At 39.6% G+C, this 23,088-nt stretch overlaps 1 protein-coding gene and 1 long non-coding RNA gene across 4 annotated transcripts in view; both read right to left on the bottom strand.

Annotated features, from left to right (window-relative positions):
* The window catches only part of adcy2b (adenylate cyclase 2b (brain)), a 104,804-nt gene that overhangs the window by 44,355 nt on the left and 37,361 nt on the right, over positions 1-23,088 (bottom strand). For all 3 annotated transcript variants that reach the window (XR_013791661.1, XM_079521811.1, XM_079521812.1), the window contains exons 5-6: positions 2,377-2,525; positions 1,272-1,383 (exon numbers count right to left, since the gene is read on the bottom strand). Coding sequence is in view for 2 of the 3 variants with exons in the window: in XM_079521811.1 (XP_079377937.1) it covers positions 1,272-1,383; positions 2,377-2,525 (261 nt within the window). In the remaining variant the exon portion in view is untranslated. The remainder of the gene's footprint in view (positions 1-1,271; positions 1,384-2,376; positions 2,526-23,088) is intronic.
* Positions 9,870-12,988, bottom strand: LOC306937840. Its single transcript, XR_013791662.1, has 3 exons — positions 12,851-12,988; positions 11,967-12,280; positions 9,870-11,702 (listed from the first exon to the last, which is right to left on the bottom strand). It is a non-coding gene; the product is annotated as an uncharacterized lncRNA (long non-coding RNA).

Here is a 23,088-nt window from a genome sequence, read left to right as displayed (position 1 = left end):
TGCAGCATCACTCCCGATCTTCCGCCGTAGTCTGAAAACCCACCTTTTCAGACTCCATCATGGCCCATAGCACTTACCCTACCCCCCTTAGACAGCACTTCTTAGACTTATATAGCATTTGAAACAGACTTATAGCATGTCATGTAGACAGCACAACAAGTGCATTGTATGTAGTCATAGCACTTCATAGTATATATGTACAGCATAGTATAGCATATATGTGTAGTTTATATGTATAGTGTCATTATATAGATATGTTCTAGTTATAGTTTATATGTATAGTGTCATTATATAGATATGCTCTAGTCACGTTCTTAGCTTACGCATGTTTCGCGATAAATGCATTTTTACATATGTGATGTATTCCCATGCTTTTTGTTCTTGCTTATTGTAAGTCGCTCTGGATTAAGAGCGTCTGCTAAATGCCTAAATTGTAAATTGTAAATTGTGTGTGTGTGTGTGTGTGTGTGTGTGTGTGTGTGTGTGTGTGTGTGTGTGTGTGCGCGTGTGTGCGCGCGTGTGTGTGTGTGTGTGTGTGTGTGTGTGTGCGTGCGTGCGTGTTAAAGGGAAATGTCACAGATTTTTAACATAAATCTCATTGTTCTTTTGTCAGGACTGGAGATGTTATTGGGGGAGCAGGGGAGTGTACTGTATGACTGTATGACTGTATGACATGACATGGAAGTTTTCCATGCCATGTAAAATAAGGTGTCATATCAGGTGGAAAGCCACAATTTGAATTTAAATATACATTTATTATAGTATTTTTGTTTAAAGGGGCATTCCACTCATTTTCAACATTTTACTATGTCATTAATATACCTTAGAGCTGTTGTGTGGAAATAATAAATAATAATAATAATTCTGTGTTTCCTAGAACTAGAGGTCTGAAAAAAATCATTAACATGGTGAAACACATCTTGATGATGTCATCAAGATGTGTTTCACCATGTTAATGATTTTTTTCATAATTACAGTTCTAGGAAACACAGAATGGGGGGACTTTTTTATTATTTCCACACAACAGCTCTAATGTATATTAATGACATAGTAAAATGTTGAAAATGGGTGGTTTTCCCCTTTAATTCAAATTCAAAAAGTTGTTCCCTAAATAAGTTAAATTGCCCTATAAGACTTCCGTAGTTCATGGAGAAAAGCACAGCGGACGCAGTAGTAGGGTATCTTTTCCCAAACTATACATATATATGATCAGAACAATGGGTTTTACATTAAGAACCTTCAAAGTCCACAGCTGCACCTCGTTGTGTTACCTTGGCTATCTGGTCAAACTTGCCAAACAGCTCGTTCAGCATGTGCACCAGTTCCCCAGGAGAGCAGTCGCTGGCCAGTCTGGTGAAGCCCACGATGTCCGCATACAGAATACTGTACACGCAGACGCAGACGCACACACGCGCACACGCACGCACACACACACACGCACACACGCACACACGCACACACACACACACACACGTGATCGATTCTATCAATATTCATAAATCTTCTTGATTTTCAATTTATTGTCAGGGTCCTGCACAACAAACAATAACACCATACGTTCATAGTAATTGGCCTGGGCATAGAATTCATAAATAATAAAACACACGCGGTGTCGCACGCACGCGCGCGCACGCACACAGTATAGTATAAACCATAAATATACACAGTATAAATCATGACTGTACAATGTTTACTGTATATACGGTATACAGACGTGCATATCCATACACACTTGCACACGCGCACATCCACACACATCCACACACACACACACACACACACACACACACACACACACACACACACACACACACACACACACACACACACACACACACACACACACACACACACACACACACACACAAGCCCAGCTTCACTCCACTTATTATTACTTTTCCGTGCAAAGCTCTGCTGTAATGAGAAAGCGATCCGACAGAAGTGTACAGTATGAATTGTGCTCAGCTCATTGGTGGATTGGATGCAGGATGTGCACCTCTCTTTGTTTGCCCTCATCAACCCAAAGCATACAAAAGGTGGATTAACTGTAAATCGAATATGGCTCCAGAAGATGAAAAGGACTTAAGAAGAAAGGCAAGATGCTGCATTGTCAGGAGATGAAGTAAAACGACGGGCAAATTAGAAGATTGTAACAGAGGAGAGGAGAGGAGAAGAGAGGAGAGGAGAGGAGAGGAGAGGAGAGGAGAGGAGAGGAGAGGAGAGGAGAGGAGAGGAGAGGAGAGGAGAGGAGAAGAGAAGAGAAGAGAAGAGAAGAGACGAGAAGAGACGAGACGAGACGAGACGAGACGAGGAAAGAACGATAAAGTGACAACAAGCATAACTAAGACGTGAGGTGTTGAGAGAGGGTTGTTTGACCTGACGTTGGTGTGCCGCTGTACGTAGAGGTTGTGGAAGTTGTTGGTGTTCTCCGCTCTGCCCAGGTTGGGTCCCTGCAGCCTCTGGATGATCTCAGCCTTCATCACCCTGGCTATGTGAGCTGGCAAGAGGGACAACAGCAGCCGCTCCTGGACAGCCATACAGAGAAGCTGGGGTTAATTGACATTTTCATTAATGAACTTAACAAATAAGGCTTTCTTTTTTTAGGCCACCGCCCTGATATTCTGATGTTTGTTTTACCTGTCAAAAGTGGAACTGCATCAAAAATGATCTAGCTAATGATTGGTCATCATAATAGTTAGTTAGTTAGTTGCTGCGAGAGTGAGGTCTCGCCAACACCAACTCAGGATTCCTGGATCGCTGCCTTCCACAATTGAACAAGTGAACTGCCACAAAGTGGCAGATGGGCCAGCAGTGTGTGCCAGACACGGAGCACCTCGTGTTGCCATTATTTCGAAAAATCATGGAGGGTGGGTCACACTCAGACTATATAGCCTTCACTGATGAACACTGGAACATGGAGTCCGTGCGACCCTCCATGTTTTGATTTGCTGAGCAGATGAGTTGAACAACGCACCAGAGTGGTGGTAAAGATATCATTTTGGCCATGTTATTATAAGTGAAAAGTTTCAAAAATCTTCAGAAACGTGCTGAAATGTTTGCCTTTCCTAATACGCCATAGACCAGGGGTGCCCACACATTTATGACGTGAGATCTACTTTCAAAATGACCAGCTCAACAAGATCTACCCACTGAAAAAATAAGTGTACCATTGCTGAAAATAGTTTAAATATATAATGTACCTGGGGGGGCTTTGGAATAGGGAGGGGGGAGAAATTATGACAGGCAGTTCTGCTGTCAAAATATGTCCCCCCCGTATTTAACGTAAACGCCCAATGCATTCTCAATGGCAATAGCACAAACTTTGGCATGCTACTAGTCCTACATACTTACACCTATATAAACCCCATTCAAACCTATTTAGGTTCATCTTACGGTGGACATGTTTGCCTGAAAATAAATCTTTGAAATGTTTCATAGTTTTAGAAATATAGTGCTTTCAAATTTGAGAAATTCACAATGGGGCTCAATGGCAGATATTGGCACGTCAAAAAATCACTTTCACCTAGAAACTCCATTACTACTACTACTAGTCCTACATCAGGGGTGCCCACACATTTATGACGTGAGATCTACTTTCAAAATGACCAGCTCAACAAGATCTACCCACTGAAAAAATAAGTGTACCATTGCTGAAAATAGTTTAAATATATAATGTACCTGGGGGGGCTTTGGAATAGGGAGGGATGTCAAAATATGTCCCCCCCGTATTTAACTTAAACGCCCAATGCATTCTCAATGGCAATAGCACAAACTTTGGCATACTAGTCCTACATACTTACACCTAGAAACCCCATTCAAACCTATTTAGGTTCATCTTACGGTGGACATGTTTGCCTGAAAATAAATCTTTGAAATGTTTCAAATTTGAGAAATTCACAATGGGGCTCAATGGCAGATATTGGCACGTCAAAAAAGCACTTTCACCTAGAAACTCCATTCACACTTTTTATAATTCAGCTTACTGTGGAGACACATGCTGGAACTTTTTACTTTGAAATGATTTGTAGTTTCTGAGTTATTTAAGAAAAAAGTGTCAATACCAGATACAATGGTGGAAAGTAACAAACTAAATGTTGCCCCCCCTATGGGACCTGTTCTTGCCAGCTACGTTTATAAGCGTAGACAAACGTTTACTGTATGAACGCGCCGTCCGTCTGTTTACCTTTCAGCATTGCTCCGGGTAGCATAGCCCTCCTCCTTCACCAGCAGCGATGTTTTTTTTTTTAAAATCCAGCTCCGTTGAGCCTCCGTTATAACCCGATTTTCAAAGCGCCGTATCTCCAAAGGTTAGAGAGCTGTCCATGGTGAGCCGGCGCGCACCCGACGATCGTAAATCATTTGTGATTTTGTATCGTATCGCTGAGAAAATGTAGCTGGTTGTTCTGCTAGCTAAACGCTGTGGGCTGTGTTGTGTTGTTGCCCCCACCTTCCCGTTTAACCCGGAAGGACAACAAGCTCCGTAGCATTGAAGTGAACCAGCGGCAGAGAAGCGGTCAAAGTTTTTGAACACTAGGTGGCAGTAAAGAAGTTAAGTATACTGTACTCAAGTATACTTTTGAGGAATTTGTACTTTACTTGAGTATTTACAAATTTCAATACGTTTACTTCTACTCCACTACATTTCGGATGCAAATATTGTACTTTTGCTCCACTACATTTATTTGAAAACTTTAGTTACTTTGTAGATTTAGATTATTATTACAATACATACATTAACCACTTCAGCCCTTTAAACATTTTGGCTTGGCCATTTGGAAATTGCCGATCTATAAGCTCACAACGTGTCACGATCCGATGCATTGTGAGCTTGTAGATCCGCTCGGTGTTTATACATTTGATAACTTGAAATAGGATTCTGCATAATTCTGCATAATGAGTACTTTTATACTTTTGGTAGTTGAAGTATAGGCTACATTTTGATGCCAATACTTTTTTTTAACTACATTTTGAATTCAGGTGAGGCAGTAGGAACTTAGAGTTGGAGGCCATCGATATTGTCCTTTTCTTTTTGCTGAGGTTTGCGTGATCTGCGCAAAAGGACAGTTAATCTCTTACACGAGCACATCTCGGAGAAAAATATAACCCTGCGTTAAGTGCGCTAATACCTTGCAAATAAGCCGAGTGGAGATGGTGTTGATTGGATGTGAAGCCACGGATCCACACGATTATTATTAGTGACTGACTTTGCTACGTGTTTGACCGTGGTGGTTTGGTAGTGTACAGTACTAGGTGGCTCTCTTGGAAGAGCCACCCGTCGACTAGTCTCGCGTAGCCAAGGAAAACAAACAAATTAACGGAGCTGAACGTGAATCCCCCCCACCGCCCACCCCTTTTTTTCCCTCACTGTATATGTTTCTTTTCCCTTTTTACCTCCTTTATGATGAATTCCTGTTCTGTCCTTTGTCTATATAGAAGTGTCTATTTGTACGTCTCTAAATGTTTTTGATGATTTGAACATGGTGGACCCTATTGGAAACAAGTGTAATGCTTAATTGGGTTGTCCACTCACAGTTAACAGCCTTTGTATTGAGTTTGTGCTTGAAATGTACTGTAATTCTGCAAACTGTTAATACATTTTTCAATCAATCAATCAAGCCAGACAACTATTCCACAATCTCCGGATGCTATATAGAGTCTGGGACTACACCTCCCGAAATCTGAGTAAGGAAGCTGCCATTTCCGTTCACGAAAATATATTTTAAAATATCTTTAGAGCTTATTTTGTATTTCCGTTGCTCCAGACTGTATGATGAAAGCATTTGGAAATTGCGAGAGTCAACAGTCTGGTAACGTGATTGATTGAAAATTGTATTAACAGTTTGCAGAATTACAGTACATTTCAAGCACAAACTCAATACAAAGGCTGTTAACTGTGAGTGGACGACCCAATTAAGCATTACACTTGTTTACAACAGGGTCCACCATGTTCAATTCATCAAAGTGACACTACCCATCGACTAATCTAATATACGGCAACCTTCTCCGTATTAATTCACTAGTCCGATCCAGAAGAACACAGTTTGCCGGCCACTGCTACAGAGCTGACAATGAGGTTATATCATCCCTTCTTCTCTGGAATCCTGCCTCAAAGCAGACCAGAAGTACCTGTAGAAAACTGAGTTTTTTCATCCTTGTACACATGTATGTACAAAATGTGATTATGTGCACTCATTTCTTCCCTGTCACAGACAGGATAAGTCATTATCCGTATAATAATGATATCCTATATCCATCATTACATTGTTATTAACAACAGAGACACAATAACAGCAACAACTGTATTGTGTAAACCTGGGAAACCTGGACAACTTTAAGTCATTGTTCAGGTTGTGTTGCTCTGAGGGAATGAGGAGCACTCAGGTGTGTGGGATTAGTTTCAATAGGTGACTGCACTTTTATTCATTCATTCATTGTTTTTTCAAATGCTAAATAATGAACAAAGCACACATTCTTTCCCCAGGTTAAAATGTAAACAGGCTAAATGATGATGGCTGATTCATCCACTATAGACTATATTCAAATGCAGAGATTAAACGTGTTAATGGTCACTGGTTGTCTGGAATTGGACAGATCACCTGTTAATGATCACATTATGGATGAACTGAGACCATTTTACACCTCTTTGACTCTGAGTTTCAACAGAACTACAGAAATAGGCTTATCACACAGAACTTATTATTATCCGTTGTAAAATGTTAAAGGTGCTTTAACTTGTGTAAGGGATATGTTTTGTTAAAATAGCTCTACTAATCATTGCTATATTGTTTGTGCAGTAACAGAGGTCTTCCCACGTCTCCATACCAATTTCACTAACATAATTATTACTATTTCATAGTGTGAAATGTGTTAATAATAAAATTGACCAGTACTATGAAGAGAAGTACTGTGAATTTAAGAACTTATGACACAATATTTCGTTCACAGGTTTTAATTAAAAAAATGCTCACATGTGCTTACCACATATATCACTATAAAATACATTAGGCCTATATTCATAAATGTGTGCTAATTTCTCTCTCTCAGTTGGAATGGAGACAAATCTGAAATGGTAACTAGATAATTGGCCATTTGAGAACAATGTCAAACATAAAATATTAAAAAAAGGAAATAAAAAAAGTAGAAAAAGTATTGTACCAAAAAATGAATTCAAAGTAATAAAAATCACTCACCCGCAAACAATGACAATCAGTCACCAGAATACGGGTGTTTTCAATTAATCTGATGAAAGGAGATGTAGTTCGCACACCGGCCTTGAGCTAAACATTTTTATTTCATGGAGAAGAGGATACAACGTTTCGACCCCTTCGGGTCTTCGTCAGGATATGTTCAATGAATCTAACATGGTTAAAATGGTGTTTGAAAATACAATGGGAAGCTTGTATATGGACTTCTGTTAAAATGGCCCCAAACTGTGAAATACCCCTTTCATATATTTGACCAATGGCTGTAGCCATAATATATAAGAACGTACACAATATGTATTTTGTAACACGTTTTTTTTCATCCATACTTACAACACATGTATGTACAAAATGTGATTATGTGCACTCATTTCTTCCCTGTCACAGACAATGTGTCTAATTTAAAATGTCTTGAAAAATGTCCAATAAGAAAATCCATTAACAAGTTAAACAAAATTGATCTATACATACAGCTGTATGGTCACAAAAAATATATATACCAAAGGCTTTTCCACACACATCACGATCATTTGGGTTTCGCTCCAGTGTGAATTCTCTGGTGGCGTTTAAGGTTTTCTATTTGAGAGAAGTGTTGCCCACACTGATCACATCCATAGGGTTTCTCTCCAGTGTGAATTCTCTGGTGTTTTTTAAGGTCGGACAACTGAGAGAAGTGGTGGCCACACTGATCACATCCATAGGGTTTCTCTCCGGTGTGAATTTTCTGGTGGCGTTTAAGGTGTGTCATTTGAGAGAAGCGGTGACCACACTGATCACACCCATAGGGTTTCTCTCCAGTATGAATTATCTGGTGTTTTTTAAGTCTAGACATTGTAGGGAAGTGTTGTCCACACTGATCACATCCATAGGGTTTCTCTCGAGTGTGAATTCTCTGGTGTGTTTTAAGTTTGGACATTGTAGGGAAGCGTTTTCCACACTGATCACAGCAGTGGCATTTTTGCTTAGCCAAGCTTCTTTGTTCATTCACCTCTGGTAGAACAGGGACGCCAGTCTGATGCAACACTGAATTGGAAAGAAAAAGGAAATGTTGTTTAGAGGCCTTCCTGGACTTAAAATAGCAAAAACTAGTGTAGAGTTAATGTACCCAATTATCAATTTAGCATCCATTTATATTTCGATTCCACAATCGTTTTATATTCTAGAAAAGACACAAAACTGGTAGTCAATGCTAAAATAAATCAAAACAAACAAATGACTAGATTTAAAAATTTAAAAAAAAACATCCTTATGGCATACTGTATATCCATATAGACAAGAGTAAGTAACTTACAGAGGTCTTGGTGATCATTGGGTCCTCTCTGTTGAGCAGAATCATTTGAGGTGGCGTTGAGAGAGTCCATCTTCACTTCAAGCCTGGAGTCCACAGATGAGATCAGAAAGTATTGATATCCTGAACGGACAACTACAAACTCTTCTTATACTAGAGAGCCTGAGGTGGAACTACTATCTGCTTGGTGCTGATTGGCCAAAGAGTGTAACAATAGAATCATCAGCCACCAATCATAACAAACTGCTGCATGTGCTCCACCCCTCTCTGACTCCTCCCCCAGGTCATGCTCTATGCAACATTCTAGAAATAAACTGCTAACTGTGAGATTACTTTGTAAACTTAATATTTAATATATTAATATCTATATCCAATATGGAGTATCTGACTATCTGGATAATATATGTACAGTCTAACAATATTGAATAAGTGGATATTAATGAAGTGTTCTCGAGGGCCGCATTGGACCTCTCCCTGGGCCGCATGCGGCCCACGGATCACCAGTTTGACACCCCTGGTGTAAACCATGGACAACTTTAAGTCTTTAAGTCATTGTTCAGGTTGTGTTGCTCTGAGGGAATGAGGAGCACTCAGGTGTGTGGAATTAGTTTCAATAGGGTTGTGATGACTGCACTTTTATTCAATGTTTATTCAAATGCTAAATAATGAACAAACCCCACATTCTTTCCCCAGGTTAAAATGTAAACAGGCTAAATGATGATGGCTGATGATTCATTCACTGTAGACACTGTATTCAAATACAGAGATTAAACGTGTTAATGGTCACTGGTTGTCTGGCATTGGACAGATCACCTGTTAATGATCACATTATGGATGAACTGAGACCATTTTACACCTCTTTGACTCTGAGTTTCAACAGAACTACTGAAATAGGTCTATCACACCGAACTTATTATTATCCTTTGTGAAATGTTAAAGGTGTGGTAACTTGTAAGGGATATCTTTTGTTAAAATATGGACCAGTACTATGAAGAGAAGTACTGTGAATTTAAGAACTTGACACAATATTTCGTTCACAGGTTTTAATTTAAAAAAATGCTCACATGTGCTTACCACATATATCACTATAAAATACATTAGGCCTATATTCATAAATGTGTGCTAATTTCTCTCAGTTGGAATGGAGACAAATCTGAAATGGTAACCAGATAATTGGCCATTTGAGAACATGATCAGAGTAGGAACGAGAGAGAATACATCTTGTGATGTCAAAGTGCAATGTCAAACATAAAAAATATTAAAGGAAATAAAAAGAGCCTCATCAAGTAGAAAAAGTATTGTACCAAAAAAATGAATTTAAAGTAATAAAAATCACTCACCCGCAAACATTATGACAATCAGTTACCAGAATACGGGTGTTTTCAATTAATCTGATGAGATGTAGTTCGCACACCGGCCTTGAGCTAAACATTTTTATTTCATGGAGAAGAGGATACAACGTTTCGACCCCTTCGGGTCTTCGTCAGGATATGTTCAATGAATCTAACATGGTTAAAATGGTGTTTGAAAATACAATGGGAAGCTTGTATATGGACTTCTGTTAAAATGGCCCCAAACTGTGAAATACCCCTTTCATATATTTGACCAATGGCTGTAGCCATAATATATAAGAACGTACACAATATGTATTTTGTAACACGTTTTTTTTCATCCATACTTACAACACATGTATGTACAAAATGTGATTATGTGCACTCATTTCTTCCCTGTCACAGACAATGTGTCTAATTTAAAATGTCTTGAAAAATGTCCAATAAGAAAATCCATTAACAAGTTAAACAAAATCGATCTATACATACAGCTGTATGGTCACAAAAAATATATATACCACAGGCTTTTCCACACACATCACGATCATTTGGGTTTCTCTCCAGTGTGAATTATCTGGTGGCGTTTAAGGTGTGTCATTTGAGAGAAGTGTTGCCCACACTGATCACATCCATAAGGTTTCTCTCCAGTGTGAATTCTATGGTGTCTTTTAAGGCTGGACATTTCAGAGAAGCAGTGACCACACTGATCACATCCATAGGGTTTCTCTCCTGTGTGAATTCTCTGGTGGCTTTTAAGGCTGGACATTTCAGAGAAGCGGTGACCACACTGATCACATCCATAGGGTTTCTCTCCAGTGTGAATTCTCTGGTGGCTTTTAAGGCTGGACAATGCAGAGTAGCGGTGACCACACTGATCACATCCATAGGGTTTCTCTCCTGTGTGAATTCTCTGGTGGCTTGTAAGGCTGGACATTTCAGAGAAGCGGTGACCACACTGATCACATCCATAGGGTTTCTCTCCTGTGTGAATTCTCTGGTGGCTTTTAAGGCTGGATATTTCAGAGAAATGTTGTCCACACTGATCACATCCATAGGGTTTCTCTCCAGTGTGAATTCTATGGTGTCTTTTAAGGTTTTCTATTCGAGAGAAGTGTTGCCCACACTGATCACATACATAGGGTTTCTCGCCTGTGTGAATTTTCTGGTGGCGTTTAAGGTGTGTCATTTGAGAGAAGCGGTGACCACACTGATCACATCCATAGGGTTTCTCTCCTGTGTGAATTCTCTGGTGGCTTTTAAGGCTGGATATTTCAGAGAAATGTTGTCCACACTGATCACATCCATAGGGTTTCTCTCCAGTGTGAATTTTCTGGTGGCGTTTAAGGTGTGTCATTTGAGAGAAGCGGTGACCACACTGATCACATCCATAGGGTTTTTCTTCAGTGTGAATCCTCTGGTGTGATTTAAGATTTCCCATTGTAGGGAAGTGTTGTCCACACTGATCACATCCATAGGGTTTCTCTCCAGTGTGAATGGTCTGGTGTGTTTTAAGTTTGGACATTGTAGGGAAGCGTTTTCCACACTGATCACAGCCATAGGGTTTCTCTCCAGTATGAATTCTCTGGTGGCTTTTCAGGTTGGACTTGTCAGAGAAGTGTTGTCCACAATGATCACATCCATAGGGTTTCTCTCCAGTGTGAATTCTCTGGTGGCTTTTAAGGCTGGACGTTTGAGAGAAGTGTTGTCCACACTGATCACATCCATAGGGTTTCTCTCCAGTGTGAATTCTCTGGTGTGTTTTAAGTTTGGACATTGTAGGGAAGCGTTTTCCACACTGATCACAGCAGTGGCATTTTTGCTTAGCCAAGCTTCTTTGTTCATTCACCTCTGGTAGAACAGGGAAGTCAGACTGATGCAACACTGAATTGGAAAGAAAAAGGAAATGATGTTTAGAGGCCTTCCTGGACATAAAATAGCAAAAACTAGTGTAGAGTTAATGTACCCAATTATCAATTTAGCATCCATTTATATTTCGATTCCACAATCGTTTTATATTCTAGAAAAGACACAAAACTGGTAGTCAATGCTAAAATAAATCAAAACAAACAAATGACTAGATTTAAAACAAATAAAAACATCCTTATGGCATACTGTATATCCATATAGACACAGTAAGTAACTTACAGAGGTCTTGGTGATCATTGGGTCCTCTCTGTTGAGCAGAATCATTTGAGGTGGCGTTGAGAGAGTCCATCTTCACTTCAAGCCTGGAGTCCACAGTCAGATGAGATCAGAAAGTATTGATATCCTGAACGGACAACTACAAACTCTTCTTATACCAGAGAGCCTGAGGTGGAACTGTAAAGTTCAACTCTGTTCCACTCCAAAGGACGCAACTCCAATTTCCAACTCAATCCAATGATTTTTTATTTTCCAACTTTTACGCTCAGTGTTGGCTTCATTGGTGATTGGCTGGTCATTTCAGTTAGGTTGAAAACCTTCGAACACAAAGAAACAAAAGATTAACAACATTGCCAAACAACAAATGATAATCCTTTCAAACCAACAGGTTCCTTTTAACCATTCTTGATTTTAAACATTAAATATTCTTAAATAATCAAATGTCTTTAAACAATTATGTTCTTAAACAATGAACGCCTAAATTAAATGTATTTTAAATTAACTTATTAAAGTCAACATTTTAAACATTTCAAATTACTTCACCTTTAAACATCTATCATTTTAAATTGAATAAGTAGTTACAGAAAATAGCTGAACTTAAGCTTGAAGATCAGCTCTAATTGAACAAGGCATTTTAAACCTTTAAGATGAATTGTCCATATTTTAGTGGTCTTTTAAATTCTTAATCATTTCTAACTTGGTCTTATTTTGTAAAGAGATACTATTAAACATAAATGAAATCCAACTCTCAAGCAAGTTAATGTGTTCCTTCCCCACTTCAGACTGAAGCAGTTGAAGCTACTAAACACAATTAGCCATATTTAACCACATCAAACAGTACATACATAAGTAAATAAAACAATACAATACAATACAATATCACCGACCATTGGCGTCTTTGGAGGTAGAACCCAAGAGTTGTCTTTGCTGTTTGCATCTGGTGTTTGTTTGAATGACTGAAGCTCCATTCCTTTTAAGGTGCTCCTAATCAGGTAATGAGCAGCCATCTTGCTGCTGCATTCTGGGAGATGTAGTTTCTGAGGTGTGAGATGTCATGCTGACCAGATTTTGTCCATTTCTGAGTTTTGACTCAACAGGAACTACTATCTGCTTGGTGCTGATTGGCCAAAGTGTGTAACAATAGAATCATCAGCCACCAATCATAACAAACTGCTGCATGTGCTCCACCCCTCTCTGACTCCTCCCCCAGGTCAAGCTCTATGCAACATTCTGCTAACTGTGAGATTGCTTTGTAAGCTTCATATTTAATATATGAATATCTATATCCAATATGGAGTAACTGACTATCTGGATAATATATGTACAGTCTAATAATATTGAATAAGTGGATATTAATGAAGTGTTACTGCATGCAGCAGAGGCATTATTATATGATTGCTCCATATTATTTCAGTGACATAGAACCAGCTCTGGTGAAGAAACAACAAGAAAAACAGTTTTCCCAAACTATTGTTTTCAAAACACAAACTGCCACCCACCCCTAAAGTATTGCAAACAGACTTCATAAATAGTACACAAGTACAAACAAGTACAAGTACAAACAAGTATACTACCGCACACCCTGTACTTTTATATTTTTTATTTTATTAAGTTGCAATGTAAGTTCAATTAGTTTCGACTTTAGAAGACAGTGGTGGGGTTTCTGTACAGGACTGGTACGGCCTAACAACAAATGAGTATATTGTCAAATCCTCAAAGTCTCGTAGCAAATTGTGCTCTATTGTTCTCATTTAATCACTTATCTATATTTACAGTGAAATCCCAATGTGTAGGCCTGTGAAATCCTTTAGTGTAAGTGTAAGGTATTCATTCATGAGCAGGATATGTCATTCTTATAATACTCATATCCTATATTCATGGAAACAAGTCAAGTCATTGTTAGTTTCAATAGACTTGTGGCTGCACTTTATTAAAAAATTTTTTTAAATGCTATAGTGAACAAACCCCACATTCTTTCCCAGGTTAAAACACGCTATGATGGCTGATGCTTCATTCACTATAGAAAATGCATTCAAATGCAGATATTAAACGTGTTAATGGTCACTGGTTGTCTGGCATTGGACAGATCACCTGTTAATGATCAAATGTTATGGATGCACTGAGACCATTTTACACCTCTTTGACTCTGATGAGTTTCAGCAGAACTACAGAAATAGGTCTATCATCACATGGAACTTATTATTATCCTCTGTGAAATGTTAATGGTGTTGTAAACTCATCGCTATAGAGCGTCGCAGTCCCGCCCCTTACAAGGGACCAGGAAATTAATCCCAATGCATTTTTCCCATAGACATTTCGTAAAGTATTTATTTAAAGACCTTTTAAGCGTCGTACGAAGCCAACTCGAGTTGTGACAAATCATGACAACACACACAATATTTTGGACCAAACAAATAATTACATAGAAGAAAAACAACAAAAAAAGTGTTGTAACCTGCTGTTTTTTTCTTCTTTCTAATTCTTTTTTCGGCCCCAAAAATTGTGTTTGTTGTCATGATTTGTCACGACTCGAGTTGGCTTTGTCCGCGGCGTAAACGTCTTTAAATAAATACTTTCTGAAATGTCTGAGGAAAATGAACGGAGAATCATTTCCTGGTCCATGGTAGAGGGCGGGACTGCGACGCTCTATAGGGACACGTGCATCAGTAAGCAGGAACTGGGGGTGGCAATGAAGGACCGGAAAGTCTGAGCGTGGCATTGTGTAATCTATGATCTCGACCGCAGTACGAAAAATGATGATGACTAGGGTGTTTGCAGTGCCGGAAGAAGTAGTCAGAATTTTTCACTTAAAGGTATATTCAGTGATTTGACTTAATTCAAATATCACTTATTTTTCCTTTTTTTCTGGATAATCCTGCCTACTATAGAGTGTGCTGACCATACAAGGAGTTCCTCCCTGTCCCCAGTGAGCCCCTGGGGTCAAAAAACCCTAGTTTCAGTTTTGGTGGCGGGTGGCAAAGCCTTCATCCAATCAGGATGAGAGGGGCCTTCTTCCAATCATGATTGAGTGGGGGCGGGCCTTAGTGCACATGCTGTTGGCCTGTTGCACTTCCCCCCCACTGTAGAGCACATTTTGTTACCGGGGCGGACTGGGTGGTTTTCCAAATCACTGAATGCTCCTTTAACTTAAACGCCCAATGCATTCTCAATGGCAATAGCACAAACTTTGGCATGCTACTAGTCCTACATCAGGGGTGCCCACACATTTATGACGTGAGATCTACTTTCAAAATGACCAGCTCAACAAGATCTACCCACTGAAAAAATAAGTGTACCATTGCTGAAAATAGTTTAAATATATAATGTACCTGGGGGGGCTTTGGAATAGGGAGAAATTATGACAGGCAGTTTCTGCTGTCAAAATATGTCCCCCCCGTATTTAACTTAAACGCCCAATGCATTCTCAATGGCAATAGCACAAACTTTGGCATGCTACTAGTCCTACATACTTACACCTAGAAACCCCATTCAAACCTATTTAGGTTCATCTTACGGTGGACATGTTTGCCTGAAAATAAATCTTTGAAATGTTTCAAATTTGAGAAATTCACAATGGGGCTCAATGGCAGATATTGGCACGTCAAAAAAGCACTTTCACCTAGAAACTCCATTCACACTTTTTATAATTCAGCTTACTGTGGAGACACATGCTGGAACTTTTTACTTTGAAATGATTTGTAGTTTCGGAGTTATTTAACTTAAACGCCCAATGCATTCTCAATAGACTCTACTCCCTCCTGGCTCCCAAAATGTGGAATAAACTCCACATTGTAGTCAGAACTGCAGCTTTACTCCCAATTTTCCACCATAGTTCGAAGACCCACCTCGTTAGACTCCTCCTCCCCCGCTAGCATTTCTCTCTCCTTGCATGATGCATCCCTTCTTGTCACCAATTTGGTCGATAGATGCTAGTTTACTATGCAGATATATCCAGCGCAGCGATAGTCCATTATGACATGGCAGGCAGGAGGTTTCATTATATCTATTTCCCCCGGACCCCCCCCCCCCCCCTTCATTCATTCTCTAAAAGTTGAATTCATTCCTGCTCCTTTAAACCAGCTGTCTCCCCACGTCAACTCTCTTCATTCTCACTCGCTACAAGCTGTCTCATTCACGGCCACATTCCCGCCGTGCAATTCAGTCAGTCTTTTGGAGCATGGCCTCAGTTCACTGCTCACTACATGCTTTAGCTGTCAAAGCAGGTCGTAGTACAGCATCGTGGGTGACTTTCCCCTTTTGAAAAAACCCTTTTGGTGTTTTAAGAATGATGTTATACTTTAGCTATTGAAAAATAGCAGATCTACAAGCTCATGTAGATCTGCTATTTCTGCTATATCTGCTATAAAAATGTCGCACAAATCTTTGAATATATATTATTTCAGAGCGAACCTTTTTAACTCAAATCTTTGCTTCTGGGGGGGGGGGGGGGGGGGGGGGGGAACAACATATAATTTTCAGATGGGGGTCCGCAGCCAAATACAGATTTTTCTGTGGGTCCTTGACATGAAATAGTTTGAGAAGCACTGACATGGAAACATAGGTTTTTCAGAAAACTGTCAGGATTTAGAAGATATTTGTAGAGTCGACCTCAGGTCTAAATGGGTTAAGTTCTTACTGAAGTTGTATCTGAATCATGTTCATTGTAATATGATGTAATTGATTGTCAATATTGTTCATGGAATAGTATCTCATGCTTGCTCTGGGGCGTTTGTTGTGATATCAGAAAGAAAATAATCTTTGAATTAGCTTTTAATTCACGAAAATAATATATAATAATAATAATAATAATAATAATAATAATAATAATAATAATAATAATAATAATAATAATAATAATAATAATAATAATAAAAAATAAACATTTGGGGAATGTTTTTAGAAAATGTTTTGAAATAATAATAATTAAAAACCAATTGTAGGGAATAAAAAATAAAGGGAGCCATAACAATGTGAGACCCAAATGGTTCCGTGTTTGGGAAGCAGTGGTTTAGACGCTTAGATGCTCAGTTCATTGTTTACTTGGTATCCCATAGTTTTTCTTTTTTTTTTTACGTTTTTTTTTGTGGCTTTCACCTTTATTTTATTTTTTATGGAGGGACAGACAGTAGGCTGACAGGAAATGGGGGAGAGAGATGGGGGGGAAGACATGCAGTAAAGGCCGTCGGGATCGGGAGTCGAACCCGCGGCACACTGCCAGACTGGATTGCCAGCCAAGGTGCCTGGACCACTGAGCCATGGCCCATAGTTTTTCTGAAGCACTTAATGTGACTACTCAGATCTGACATTTGTAAATCACTCTGGATAAGAGCAGTCTGCTAAATGCCAACGCTGTAAATCACTTTCATTAGTCATTGTTTGTCATAGGGCTTTAAGTGGGTGAGTGGATTTCAGACCGTTTCAGTGAATTACATCATTGTTATGAATGACCCTACATGTCTCTAACAGCAGGTAGGGTTATGGTTAACATATACCATCTAATCTAGCATAATATGGTTGCTGGTTTTGCACTTTGGTCTATATTCCATATTTTGTACAGTATGATTATGTTGTGTTTCCTACTTTGGCATTTGGTTTTTGCATATCTTATATTACCTATAGCTAAGCCCCTCCCCAAACTGCTATGGTCCAATCACAGCTAAGCATAACATGGGTTAGACAAACCTCTCCGCCAATAGTTTTCCTATATGATAAAACATTGTTTTAAAAAAGAAGTGCCACGCATATTTTTCCAGTGCATATGGCAGGCCTTGTTGACGGATTTGGAAGAGATTTTGAAGGTCTGGTTCCAAAAATGAACCAGTATTTAATGTGTAAAATCCATGATTGATTGATTGATTGAAATATTTATTAACAGTTTGCAGAATTACAGTACATTTCAAGCACAAACTCAATACAAAGACTGTTAACTGTGAGTGGACAACTCAATTAAGCATTCCACTTGTTTACAAGAGGGTCCACCTTGTTCAATTCATCAAGACGTACAAATAGACACTTCTATATATAGTCAAAGAACAGAAGAGGAATTCATCATAATATTTACATTGGAATGAATGAGCCCGGCTGGAAAGTGTCCAAGTGGGAGTGTCTAAGTGGGAGAGGCCGGGTCTTAGCTATAGGTGAATTGGCATGCACAAAAATGTGCGCCATGTATGCACATCGTATGGACTTTTGATATAAAAACACACAAAAATGAGAATTTGCCTTTTTTTTGGCATCCATTGTTAGGTATGCCCATATGATGACCACGGATATGGTCTAAAAGTGTGAAAAACGTATTTTTCATTTCACTACACCTTTAAATTTCATATCACAAACACCATGTAGTGAAAACTCCTGTAACTGTAACCAGGAAAAAAAAGATTTTTGGAAATTATGAATCGATTTTGAATCGTTCATAACGGGAATCGCGATTCTAATCCGAATCGATTTTTTTTGACACCCCTAGTAAACGCCGTTCAAGGAATGCTGGGTTACAGGTGCATGATGGGAAGCAGAGTTTATTATTTATATTATAGCTGTAGAACCTCTAGTGGTGTCACATTTCCATAGGTCAAAAATATTAGGCTGGATGAATAAATAGATGCTCCTCTGATAGAATTAGCAGTATTTATGACAGCTATTCGGCTTGCATACTTTTGGGGTACAAACTATTATTATTATGAGCTGTATAAACTGTGTATAAAATCCATATTATGCGTATAAAATATGTGAAAGGGGAAATGCATTGTTTCCTACTGTTTCCCGACAGCATGCAACAGATTGGGTCCATTTGGTTTACTGTATAGCATAAGTCAGAGGAAGAGAAACATTACCACGGTTGCAAATTATGGCAGCTGTGTGGATATTTCCGTTTTTCTCATCAGTTTTTGTAAATGGGCGCACGCTGCCTCTGTTCCATTAAGTCAGCCCCCTGCCTGTATTCCAGCTGTGTGTGTGTGTGTGTGTGTGTGTGTGTGTGTGTGTGTGTGTGTGTGTGTGTGTGTGTGTGTGTGTGTGTGTGTGTGTGTGTGCACGTGTGACTGTGTGCGTGTGTGTGTGTGTGTGTGTGTGTGTGTGTGTGTGTGTGTGTGTGTGTGTGTGTGACTGTGTGTGTGACTGTGTGTGTGTGTGTGTGTGTGACTCTGTGTGTGTGTGTGTGTGACTGTGTGTGCGTGCGTGCCTGTGTGTGTGTGCGCGTGTGTGTGTGTGTGTGTGTGTGTGTGTGTGTGTGTGTGTGTGTGTGTGTGTGTGTGTGTGTGTGTGTGTGTGTGTGTGTGTGCGTGCGTGCCTGTGTGTGTGTGCGCGTGGGGGGGGGGGGGGGGGGGGTGTGAGTCATAAATGCAGTTCACAGCAGAGAGAGTCATTATATTGTTCACACTGCAGGCTTATTTTCTAAAACACAACTGGCAAATTAGCCTAGAAGGGGAGAGGAACTCTGAAAATAGAATTCTCCACTTCAAACTTTCAGCCATACCAGAAAATAACTACAAACACTCTGCTATAAACAACCCAGGGTATAATAGACTAAATATAATATAATATAATAGACACGAAAGCGCAGCTCTCTTTATTAATGTGATATTTTTTAATTTCCTGAAAAATGAACATTTTGAAGTGCCACGATTTTTTTCCACCCTAAAATGATCATCAGGTATTATTATAATATAAGGAGGAAGAACTTTTTCCAAAAAGTGTACAGTATTTGTTAAAATCATGCTTTTATGTGGACACGCCCACCAGTTCATTAGGTATGCCTGGTTTGCCTGCATGGTGGGTGGTGATGGGTGGTGATCCACCTGAACTGAAGCCGCACCCACAGCTGTAGTTGTATGATAAAGGGGGAGGGGTTAGGGGAGGGGCTGATAGTGTGATGTCACTATATTACTGTATTATTTCATTGGCCCGTTTGACTGTCAAGGGTTCAGCCTACAGGAAGAAACCCTAAATACAAAGTTAATACACCATGACCCCAGGGTGTCTAATGAAGTACTGTAAAGCAAAGTTCTTTGTTTACCCAGGGTGAATGGACTAAGCTCGAGATGCTTGTTTACAGCCAGACCCTGCTCATAGAACATTTCATGGTAGGGGTTCAATGCCTTGCTCAAGGGCACTTCAGCGGTGGTAATTTTAACGTGCCGGTCCGGGGACTCGAACTGGCGATCTTCCGATAACAAGACTGCTCCGCAAACCGAACACATGAAAAACTGGAAAAATAAAGTAGTTTTGCGTGCACGCATCCGTCTCATTGGCGGCAGACTGCTGGGCGAGCGCTGGCGCTTTGGCATGGGGATCAACATGGAAGGAGCATGTTTTGAGTGTATACAGGGTTTGATGAGGTCAGATCAACATATGGAATGTCAGAACAGGTCAGCTCCATATATGTAGATCTAAGGGTGGTACTAGCGGGGACATTCTCTTGAGTGTATAGGGTTTGATTTTCGGGCCTGTTGAGAACTCTAGTTTTCGCCAGCTGCCAGGCATGGCTGAACTAATCATTTTGGGGCGGGCATGTCTAGAGTTTGAATGGACAGGTATCAGTCAAAAGGGAGACATCGAAGAGGAAGGGATGGATGGGGAAGGATCAACATATGGAATCAGATGGATATATGTCAGAACGGGTTCTGACATATATCCATATATGGAGATCTAAGGGTTCGAGGTTTGAGGTCAGATGTGGAGTTGCTGGCCAATATTGATGACATCAGGGATCCCCATATATGGGCTTAATTGTGACAGCAGATCACATTTACTATGACATCACGGATCAGGAGAAAAAAAAGGGATCTCCATCTCTGATGAATGATGTCACGTGATGTCACGAGACCTGGGCACCATATATGGAGACTTAATTCCCACCTATGTATGGGGATTTTGAGTGATACACTGACTGACGGGAATTGCACATTTTCATAGTGTGTGTGTGTGTGTGTATGTGTGTGTGTGTGTGTGTGTGTGTGTGTGTGTGTGTGTGTGTGTGTGTGTGTGTGTGTGTGCGCGCGCGTCTGCGCTTGAAGGTCTTCGTGAACAACAGATTCTTCATAGACCTCAATCAGTAGCACTTAGCAAAGCTCTGTAGGCTGAAAGCAGCTGAAGTGGACCGAGCGAAAGAGAAATTAAAATCAAATGAAGGACATTTCAAACCCGAAGGAGCCACGAGTACGCTTTCATAACCACAGCAGGCCTGGGAGTCTAGTCCATTTAGGCCTCAAAATTAGACCTCAAAATTAAAAAAAAAAATCTTCTAAATCCTCCAGTTTTCTGAAATAAATATTTTCACGATTTTTCAAAAATAGCAGACCTACAAGCTCGTAGCGCGCCACTCGGTGGCGCGCTATGAGCTTGTAGATCTGCTATTTTTCAATAGCTAAATTATAACATAATGTTTAAAACACCAAAAGGGGTTCCCGCCCAAAATAGGCTAGAATAGAGGTGCATGCGAGGCACTGAAGCTTTCACAGTGACACGAGAAGCAGTCGCTTGTATTGCACATGGTCAGAGCAGGACAGACATCAGCACTGCTATGGCAACAATACCAATGAGAATTGAGATCAGGTGATGGAATAATGAGATGGAAAAATGTTCTCGGTTTGAACTGTATCGTGTGAAGTACAACGTCTAGTTTGTGGTCTACAGAGAGAGAGAGAGAGAGAGCATTCTATCCACATACTGTAGACACAATCAATTTGCCACTGAACGACATAGAAGATTGGGGCCTGCAGCCAAGAACACACAGACACGTGCACACGCGCATGTGTGAGTGTGTGTGTGTGTGTGTGTATACTGTATGTGTATACTTGCACCACTACACTTTTGACTACTTGTGAAGGACAAATGTCCCCACAAGTATAGTAGAATTTGAGACCGTAGACATTCTGAGGGTTCAGATATATATATATATATATATATATATATATATATATATATAGTGTGTGTTTGCTGTGTATACATGACATGGACAGATTGCGTGATTTAGACATTCGCATCATCACTCCATATGCTCCATATGCGGCAAATTCGGCCAAAAATAACTAATACAATGCATTTCATTCTAACCTAAATTGCCGTACACAATTATGCAAGAGATCACACTAAATTACCAATATTCATAGATTAAGAAAGTGCCCTCTGCGTTCAGGCAAAACATATACAAAACAGCCAATTACGAATCGTAAAATACGATATAGCAAACCAGCCTATAGTTTAGGCAACGGGAGAATGTTAACTATTTAAAAAGTGCAAACTTGTTAATAGATATATGTTTTGTATGTAGGCTATCTAATTTCCCTATCACGATATCCCCGTTGTAATGTATACAGCTATTATTTGTATATATTAACGGTATAGCTATAACAGTATAGCCTACATATAAGCTATACTGGTATTTACATGAACAAATAATTATATTCCAATATGCAGCCACGTTACACAATTTTTTTTTTTTTTAAACCATTCTGGACGGGAACCCATTTGTGTTTTAACTAAGTAGCCTAGTAGCCAAAAAGTGAACCCGGACATGTTGAGTACACCAACGTTTTATGTTAGAAATATTTAGTATGGATCCCCAGCATGTAGAAACTGCCGGATGCTAACTTGCATATGTTGAGCAATTTTCATAATTGGCATAGTATGTGACCATACCATTAACAACCTATAGAAAGCAAAATATTCAAAATTTCATTATGCTTTATCTAGCATGTGATGTGTCAAACTAGGGGGTTTTCATGATGTTGAATCCATTCCAAGCATTAGTTTTGCAAAAAAAACACTCATTGGGCTTAAAACGGCCATGCTCACTTGCCCAAATGTGCTGACATCATCAATTTGTGATGACGGCATTGGCATTAGCTCATTGAGTGTTTTTTATGAAAATTGCTCAACATATGCAAGTTAGCATCCGGCAGTTTCTACATGCTGGGGACCCATACTAAACATTTATAACATAAAACCTTGGTGTACTCAACATGTCCGGGTTCACAATGGGGCTCTATGGGCTGGCTACTAGACTAAAGCATTATTTAGCTATTGAAAAATAGCAGATCTACAAGCTCATAGCGCGCCACCGAGTGGCACGCTACGAGCTTGTAGGTCTGCTATTTTTGAAAAATCGTGAAAATGTGGCACAAAT

Source organism: Electrona antarctica, assembly GCF_951216825.1.
Source record: "Electrona antarctica genome assembly, chromosome: 15".
Taxonomy (NCBI): Eukaryota; Metazoa; Chordata; class Actinopteri; order Myctophiformes; family Myctophidae; genus Electrona; species Electrona antarctica.
The sequence above is the reverse complement of the archived record's forward strand: the minus strand, read 5'-3'. Positions and strand labels throughout refer to the sequence as shown.